General features: G+C 40.3%; 2 protein-coding genes across 2 annotated transcripts; both read left to right on the plus strand.

The window, feature by feature from the left end:
* The first annotated feature begins 1,149 nt into the window (after nt 1–1,149).
* Nucleotides 1,150–3,164, plus strand: LOC106806093 (monocarboxylate transporter 9-like). The gene is made up of 3 exons (XM_014807946.1): nt 1,150–1,436; nt 1,959–2,117; nt 2,396–3,164. The coding sequence occupies exons 1-3, from the start codon at nt 1,349–1,351 to the stop codon at nt 2,479–2,481; spliced, it is 333 nt and encodes a 110-aa protein (XP_014663432.1). The 5' UTR covers nt 1,150–1,348; the 3' UTR covers nt 2,482–3,164.
* A 3,076-nt stretch (nt 3,165–6,240) lies between these two features.
* On the plus strand, nt 6,241–7,992 carry LOC106806094 (monocarboxylate transporter 12-like). The gene is made up of 3 exons (XM_014807947.1): nt 6,241–6,571; nt 7,147–7,278; nt 7,751–7,992. The coding sequence occupies exons 1-3, from the start codon at nt 6,292–6,294 to the stop codon at nt 7,834–7,836; spliced, it is 498 nt and encodes a 165-aa protein (XP_014663433.1). The 5' UTR covers nt 6,241–6,291; the 3' UTR covers nt 7,837–7,992.
* Nucleotides 7,993–8,602: the final 610 nt, after the last annotated feature.

An 8,602-nucleotide genomic window follows, 5' to 3' on the forward strand; every position in this document is an offset into this window, starting at 1 on the left:
TCCTACAGAACAGTTGCTATACCCGGTGCAATCATTCGCGGGAGTAGGGATGTCATTAACGTACTTCGCTAAAGGAGTACCGTCTCTCTATCTCACGTACGGACTGATGTTTGGTAATGAACGAACAGTCAGCAGACCGATGACGAGAATATATTGCGGCTGTTACCCAATGATTTATGTCGTTATGTTTTCATGTCATTAGAATACTCACGAATGCCTGGTGCATATACGTATTGCACCAGGATCTATCCCATCTTTTTTCATTGATATCATTCTCTCTCTGTGTGTGCGCGCGCGTGGTTGTGTGTGTGTGTGTGTGTGTGTGTGTGTGTGTGTGTGTGTGTGTGTGTGTGTTTGCATATATGTGTGCGTGCGTGCGCGCGCGCGTGTAGTGTTGTGTGTGTGTGTGTGTGTGTGTTGTGTGTGTGTGTGTGTGTGTGTGTGTGTGTGTGTGGGTGTGTGTAGTTATCACCGCTTCCTGCTACAGTTCTGCAACTCAAAAATGTACTCGTTCAGCTTGGCAAATACCTTTTTTGATTTTTTTTTTAATGATTCAGTATTGATTTATCAAGATCTGTCATAAATTGTATTTGCAGGACTAGGATCAGCGTTAGTCCTAATCCCGTCGCAATCAGCAACTGCGGAGCATTTCGATAAGAGGAGATCGGTAGCAATCGGTATCGTTCTCCTAGGAACCGGAGCAGGAACACTCGTTTGGCCGATCCTCACTGAATACCTACTGGAGGAATTCTCATACCAAGGGGCATTTCTCATCTGTGGTGCGATAACATTTAACCTCCTCGTCTCTGCAAGTTTATTTAGAAATTTTAACAAGAGACCGCCGTTGGACTACAGTTCCAACTCACCTGACACCAACGTTGAAATGTCCACAGCAACTTCAATGCCATGCTCATGGTTCGCCAGGATGCGAGACTCAATTAAAAATAGCAAGCCGATAATGGACAAACGCATTCTTAAAAGATTCACCATATTTATATATTGTATGACGTTATTTTTCGTACAAGTTACCTATCAGTCTATTTTTATTCTGCTGCCCACTCGAGGCGAGGAGATAGCATACAGTGATGGCTTCAGTGCGCTACACTGTGTCCACCATTGGTCTCACTGAGACCCATCTTTCGACTTCCACTGAGCTCCATGTGGGACATCAGCTTCTTGCGCAAACCCACTCGTAGACTGGCTGGTCTAACAGTGTTCATATTTTTCATGAGATTTTTTGTACTTATCAACCCATTGATGCATAGTATGGGACTGCTAGTTATAAACAGCGCCCTTTTGGAGTAGCTACGCGGGCTACACAACGACGTCATTTGTTGTATTGGCCGACATGTCTGGTGTGGACCTTTACAAGGACGCTTTAGCACTAAGGTTTTTGTTTGGCGGTCTTGGATCTCTCGTTGGTCCACTAATTGTAGGTATGTTTGTACTCATTTGGTACATAATGCTATATATTTGCTATATTATGGTACATTTTATTGGTGTAAAGCAACATCCTCTATTGCAGCGTTTCTTAACCTGTGGTCCATGTCCGTGGATGGACTTCAGGGGGCCCGTGAAAAGTTTGCGTTTATGTGCTTATGTGAATTTTTCTGGGGGAGGGGTCCGTAGCTTTCACCAGACTCACAAAGGGGTCCATGACTCAAAAAAGGCACTATTGAATGTGGTTTTTCTTATTTAATGAACTTGCGACAGCCTATACGATATATACGGTACTGAACATATTCGATGTACATAATATATATATATAAATAAATAAATATATATATATATATATTGTATATAATTAGGCTTTTAGATATCAAATGCTGCCACACAAAGAATATTTCGGAGAAGCTACGTTAATAGTTGCTTTACTAAATTAAAGTGCTATTGAAATTAACTTTAGATCGATTTACAGTTTGTCATATTGTGGGACACTCGGTTATTATTACACGCAGGTTGGTTGCTGGATATAACCGGAGACACAAGACTTTCCTTCTACTTCATGGGTATTTCCTGCATGCTTTGTGTCGTCATCCTATGTGGGCTCCTATATTGGCTAACAAGAAAGACAGACGTACAAAGCATCGCCTTAGTCGAACTACAAGGAGACGGAGGTGGGCGATTCACATGCTTATCAGTTCAGATTTTTAATAATTGCCTCCATTCTTGGAATCATTGCTCTCATCACTGGAAAAACAATGATGCACTCTATGATCGCATCGATGTATATAATGTATATAATATATGAATGACTTTGTTATGTAATATATGACGGGTCAGATCCGCAGAGCTAATGATAAATAATACGTCCACGCTCGTATGAAGCATTATACTGACACGTCACGCTTAGATAACGCACTCTAATTTCTCGCCGTCTCATTTATTTTGACAGAGTCGAACATTAGCGAGCAGGAATTGGTGGAGGCCGAGCATGAATGGGTCGATATACTCGATGATCCTATTATCACTCACATGTGAGAGCCTCGCGTCGATTTTCAACTACAACCGCAACGCCCGTAGCGGAAAGTAAACGCTGCTATCACCACAGCATGCGACCTAGCTACCGAGATGCCAGCGTCGCTTGTATCAGTTGACGGCAACGTCTTCAGCGATAGCTACAGACTCAAACGCAACACTTTTAACATCGTTACACTGAGTTTCTCTGTATACGATAAGATAAAGTGATCCGCTGCACCAAGACTTTGTGTGTGATGGCTAAGCTGGTGGACCACGCGCTTCTGCTGTGGGCATCAGCAGTGAATGAGACAAAGGACTGGACCTGAAGCAGCCGGAAGACTACCTCGGTTATAGTCAGCTCCACACAGATGCCGTGCTCTAGCTGTCACTATATCTCGTGTATGGGATACCGACACGTATAGGAATATAAAATAACCAATATACCAACGTTAGTTGATTTTTATTGAAATGCGCCTGGAAACGGGTCAATTCGCCAATCAGGAAGCGGGTCTTTTTATTTACCTTGACTAGGTGTGTCGTAAAGATATCGATGGTTATAAAGGACTGACGCGATGCAGATTTGAAAGTCTTTCACAAGGTAAGAGATTTGTATACGTTAATCATGCACTAGGCGAGAGTTGCCTGCTACGCACGTAACGTACACATGATGCATTATATGATGTGATATATGTGATGGAGCACAATATTAATGTTCTTATTGTCTTTTATTCGTCTTATTTTCCTTTCAATAAAGGTCGTTATGCAATCCTCTGCCGTTTCTTGTTGTAATATATTTCCAATCGCATGTTCTCCCTCTGCTCCTCTACAGTTTCCCTCATATAAGTGTTCGAAAGTTATAATACCATTATGATTCCGTTCCATGATTCCATTCCATTTGATTCTAAATCCACTGGATTTGAGTATGGACTAGTCTAGAACATTGTTCTACATTAACGTAAGCAGAACAAATTTTTTTCTCTATTGGCATTAACAACTTCACATATAATATGTGACCCGCTCCAGCATAATACGGACTAAGTCGCAAGTCATTGTTTTGAGTAATGAAGAGTAGTTGAGTATATATATATATACTCCCATTATTTACTCCTGATATATATATTTTTCCCCCCCTTTTTTGTACTAATGTAATGTACTGTAACGTAATGTAATGTAATGTATGATATTATAATGTAATGTAATGTAATGTATGATATTATAATGTAATGTAATGTAATGTGATTTAATGTAATGTTGATGTAATGTATTGTAATGTAATGGGGATGTAAAGTAATGTAATAATTGGAATCTTTTACTTGAAAATATTCTAACAGTGTTTACTTAATCAAGGCCTAGGGTATGGCTGACTTCGATGACCGCATGGTCCATTCGCCATACCCGTGCAGTTTATACTTATACTGTTAACAACATTTAACTTTTAACCTTTTCTCTTGAATTAAAATATTGTATTAATTTATTAAATTGTACCAAAAACGTTTAGCTCTAACAAAGTATCTTGAATCTTGAATCTTGAATCTTGAATCTTGAATCATGTACGAGAGTGTCTACAGCGAGGGCATGATTTCTTACAACCGTAAGCTGTGTTTTGAATCCGGCCATAATGAATATCAACCAAAGTAGGGGGGGGGGGTACTATTTACCCATCCGTAAACCTGCCTTATATATAGATTCGTAGACAATCTCTACGTACCTGGATGCAAGTTATCGACAAATACAGATATCGTCTATCACACTGTGCCTCACAAACATATAAAACAGCATGGTATTTGCATAGTTAGTTAAACAAGTTCAATGTATCGTATATCGTATGTCGCTCCACTGACACGCATATATAATCCTTACCGCACTCGATCTACCACTGCCACCACTGCGGTTCGTACGTATTTCTACGAGAGAATCATCGGTTGTAGTATTCCAACTAGGGAATAGCAGTTCAGAGATAACGCGAGTTGAAAAAACGTTGTTGAGCGAACGTACATTAAATTAGAGATCACACATTGAGAGACCCGTAACGAAGATAAGGATAGCGAAGCTCAGACGTACATCAGTAATGAACCACAGGAGACGCCATTTCGAAGACACCGCTATTGAAGAAGCCACAGGGCATGATATTACAAGAGCAGTAGATTAACACGAAGACAAGAACACGGATGGAGAAGCAGAACAAGAACAGTAAACCACCACCAGATGGCGGATGGGGTTGGTTATGTGCTTCTGGTGGGTTTCTCGTGCATTTCATCATGAGCCAGTGGCGCGGTTTCGGTGTATTGCTTCCCGTACTCACTGCTGCCTTCGGGACTAGTAACGCACTCACGTCATGGGCAAACGGGATATCAAGCGCCACCTTTCTGCTGCTATGTACGTTGACTGTAGTAAGCGCACGCGCAGTCTATGCAAAACGTTATAAAACGACGTATTTTAATTATTCGCCATGTTAGCTGCATGTGTCAAAATTGACCATATGTTTGATCATGTAAAAATGTTTCACAACCACGTCTGAGTCTTGATACAGCGGTACAGACTCCAAGTACCGGCTATCCATTTCGCCATCTTATGCTATCGCTGTTTAAATTAAATTATGACTTCCTAAACGATGACAAACTAATTTCTTGCCTTTAGCAATACTTTGTTTTGCTTCACGTTTTTGTTACTTTTCGTTTTTATCGATCGACTGACGTGAATGACGTATATAATATTTTCTATCGGTAGCACCGTTGTCTACGGCTCTGTGTCACAGATACTCCTACAGGACAGTTGCTATACCCGGTGCAATCATCGCTGGAGTAGGAATGTCATTAACGTACTTCGCTAAAGGTCTTCCGCTACTCTACCTCTCTTATGGACTGATGTTTGGTAAGAACTTAACAAACAGCACCGCTACGTAGTGATATATTGTTTGGAGGGTCAAACTAACCATACCAATATATATATATATATATATATATATACATATATATACGACAAAGGCAATTTTACGATTACGTATGATTTTCACATTCCAAAATGATAAACAGCGTTAACACTTGTCTCGCTCGTAAAACCAAGAGAATGAAATTCACGCGTTTCCTACAACTAATAACACGAGACGGTTATTATTAGATTATTATTTACTATCTAAATTTACGGCAATATTCAAAACTTAATTATGAATTTTAAAGAATTTTGCAACATGATAATCGAATTCGATGTATGTAAATGATTCCACAGGTTTGAATAATTTATTGATTTAACCATTTAGGACTAGGAATAACCCTAAACATGATTCCGGGCCAATCGTCAACTGTGGAGCATTTTGAGAAAAAAAGATCAACTGCTATTGGTGTTTGTATGATGGGAACTGGAGTAGGAACACTCGTATGGCCAGTCTTCATACAATACCTTTTAGAGGCGTTTTCGTACCAAGAAACATTTCTCGTTTGTGGTGCTGTGACATTCAACCTTCTAGTAGCAGCAAGTTTATTCAGGAACTTTAGAAAGAGACCACCGACAAACACGAGTGACAATAGACAGACACGAGTAACAAACGGCGACAATGGGAGGACCGTGACCGCTAGCATGCCACGTTCGCGCTGCGCCGGGATACGAGACACAATAAAAACTAACAAGCCGATTCTGAACAAACGCATCTTCACAGATCTGAACATAATCTTCTATTGCCTGACGCTATTGTTCGTTAAAATTGCATACCAGTCCATTTTCATTCTGCTGCCGACCCGAGGCCAGGAGATAGCAGACAGTGATGGCTTCAGTGCCGCTACACTGGTGTCTACAATTGGTCTTTCTGAGACCCTCTTTCGACTCCCACTGAGCTCCATGTGGGACATCAGCTTCTTGCGCAAACCCACTCGCAGGCTGGCGGGTTTAACAATGTTTGTATTTGCTATCGGAGTGCTTGTACTGCTAAACCCCTTCATGTCGAATTACAAGCTTCTGGTCATCAACAGCGCCATCTTGGGTGTAGCCACTGCCGGATACATGGTAACGTCCTTCATCGTTCTGCTAGACCTGTCTGGTGTAGATCTGTATAAGGACGCGCTAGCAGCGAGGCTTTCTATCAGTGCAATTGCCTCCTTCGCCGGTCCTCCAATTGTAGGTGAGCTTCTACTCTGGTAAGGCGTCGATGTATTCACGTAACATTCATGATAAACGTGAAGCTAACTTAATTAAGTTAACTTAAGCTAACCGAAGTTAACTTAACTAAATTAAGACTTATTATTTATCACTCATCCACACAACTGTACACTGATAATATCTCACATAACAGTTCTGGTGCCCTAGCTGGTGTGCTTGTGGGACTAGCATAGACGTATGTACCTATATTATATGGACCACCACAGTAGCGCCAAATTCTCAACGAATTGCCATATAGACGATGCATAATACTGATAATATATTATAATGATCTGATACTATATTATAGTGATCAGACGTCGGATTCGTGCTCTGGAATATTGCCATTGAAATAGGGCGAGATTTAATTAATTTGTGTTATTAATAATGAGTGAGCGCTCTTGCAAACTAATACTCAACACACACGTTGCGCACACGCACGCACAGACGCAAGCAAGCACGCACACACGGACGCAAGCAAACGCGGACGCACGGCGGACACACATGCATCATTCAAGTTATATATATATATATATACGCTGTCTTGTTATCGCTCAGGTTGGTTGCTGGATTTAACTGGAAACACAGAGATGTCCTTCTACTTCATGGGTACTAGCTGCATGCTGTGTGTAGTCATCCTATGTGGCTTACTATATCGGCTCATCAGGAAAACCGCTGTTGATGTCTCAGGTATCCCACTTATACGTTTAAACAACAGATTAATGCGATTTTTCTGTGATATTATTCAGTATCGTATACATATTATATCAGTATATTATCAGGAGTAGATAATAGGGGATTCCCTATTATCTACTCCTGATATTATGTATCAGTATGTGATATTATATCAGTATATTATCAAGAGCGTATAAAGAAGGAGACCTTCTTTAAAAAAAACTTTTAAAAAACCTTTGAAAAAGACCTTCTTTATACGCTCTTGATATTATGTATCAGTATGTGATATTATATCAGTATATTATCAAGAGTCCATAATAGAAAAGAGTCCATTTTCTATTATGCACTCTTGATATTATGTATCAGTACGTGATATTATATCATTATATTATGTATCAGTATATACGTGATACTATATCATTATCGTAGACGTTTATCGTTTCCACCCGACCTTTCCATAACCTTTGCTTGTATATTGATTTTATAGCGCCCACCCAAGTCAGCATCGTTGCGTTAGTGGAGGAAGAACAAGAAGGGGATAAATGCGACGACACCATCATTGAGTACATGTAACAGCATGCTCTACGTACGCTCATGATCAGTGTATGATGATGATCAGATATAATAGTGAATCTAACGAGAGCCATAGCGATCCTCGATTTCCCCCACGCCTGCAAGAACTGATGGTCGGCCATTTTGTGAATTCAGAAAGATGACTATAAGTATATTTTATATTATGTATTTATACGGAATTAAAGGTGATCAGTGGTATCAGAGCAGAGAAAGCGCAAACGTGGACTTTGTGATTTTGATTTTGTTTTTTCGAGCCTGTAAGCAGCAAATAATATACGCATTAAACTTAAGCGTTGGACTATTGAATAAGAGAGAGATGGAGAGAGAGGGGAGATGGGGGAGGGGAAAGAGGAAGATAGGAAATGATGGAGAAGGGAGGGGGAAAGTAAGTAGGGAAACAGGGGAGGAGAGAGTGGGGGAGAGATGGAAGGAGCTGTGAGAGATAAGGGAAATACGAGAGAGGGGAAGAGGTCATCAGCATAGCTTAATGAGTAAATATTATGCATATGTCATCGTGCGTGGTTAAATGCGAAATGAAAGCTGACAGACTTGCTATGGGAAAAATGAAAACGTTTTTTGTTCGATGCATTCACGGCAAATTATTCATACCATACATCACTTAGATAGCACAATAGATTTATGTGACGTAAATTCCGGAATTTTTAATAATTTTTTTTCATTATGCTTCTTTATTAGAAAGCATATAAGCGCCATTAACTGGCGAGATCTAGCTATCGCGACCAGGAATAAAGGTCGAAGTGACCAG

The sequence above is a fragment of the Priapulus caudatus genome, unplaced genomic scaffold, assembly GCF_000485595.1.
Source record: "Priapulus caudatus unplaced genomic scaffold, Priapulus_caudatus-5.0.1 Scaffold141, whole genome shotgun sequence".
In the NCBI taxonomy this organism is placed as follows: Eukaryota; Metazoa; Priapulida; class Priapulimorpha; order Priapulimorphida; family Priapulidae; genus Priapulus; species Priapulus caudatus.

Bases quoted from the DNA above. Each gene is read 5' to 3' on its own strand.
- LOC106806093 (XM_014807946.1), top strand. From the start codon at position 1,349: ATGTCTGGTGTGGACCTTTACAAGGACGCTTTAGCACTAAGGTTTTTG. The intron at 1,437-1,958 runs GTATGTTTGTAC...TATTACACGCAG, and splicing joins CGTTGGTCCACTAATTGTAG to GTTGGTTGCTGGATATAACC. The intron at 2,118-2,395 runs GTGGGCGATTCA...TTATTTTGACAG, and splicing joins CGAACTACAAGGAGACGGAG to AGTCGAACATTAGCGAGCAG.
- LOC106806094 (XM_014807947.1), top strand. From the start codon at position 6,292: ATGTGGGACATCAGCTTCTTGCGCAAACCCACTCGCAGGCTGGCGGGT. The intron at 6,572-7,146 runs GTGAGCTTCTAC...GTTATCGCTCAG, and splicing joins CGCCGGTCCTCCAATTGTAG to GTTGGTTGCTGGATTTAACT. The intron at 7,279-7,750 runs GTATCCCACTTA...TTGATTTTATAG, and splicing joins AACCGCTGTTGATGTCTCAG to CGCCCACCCAAGTCAGCATC.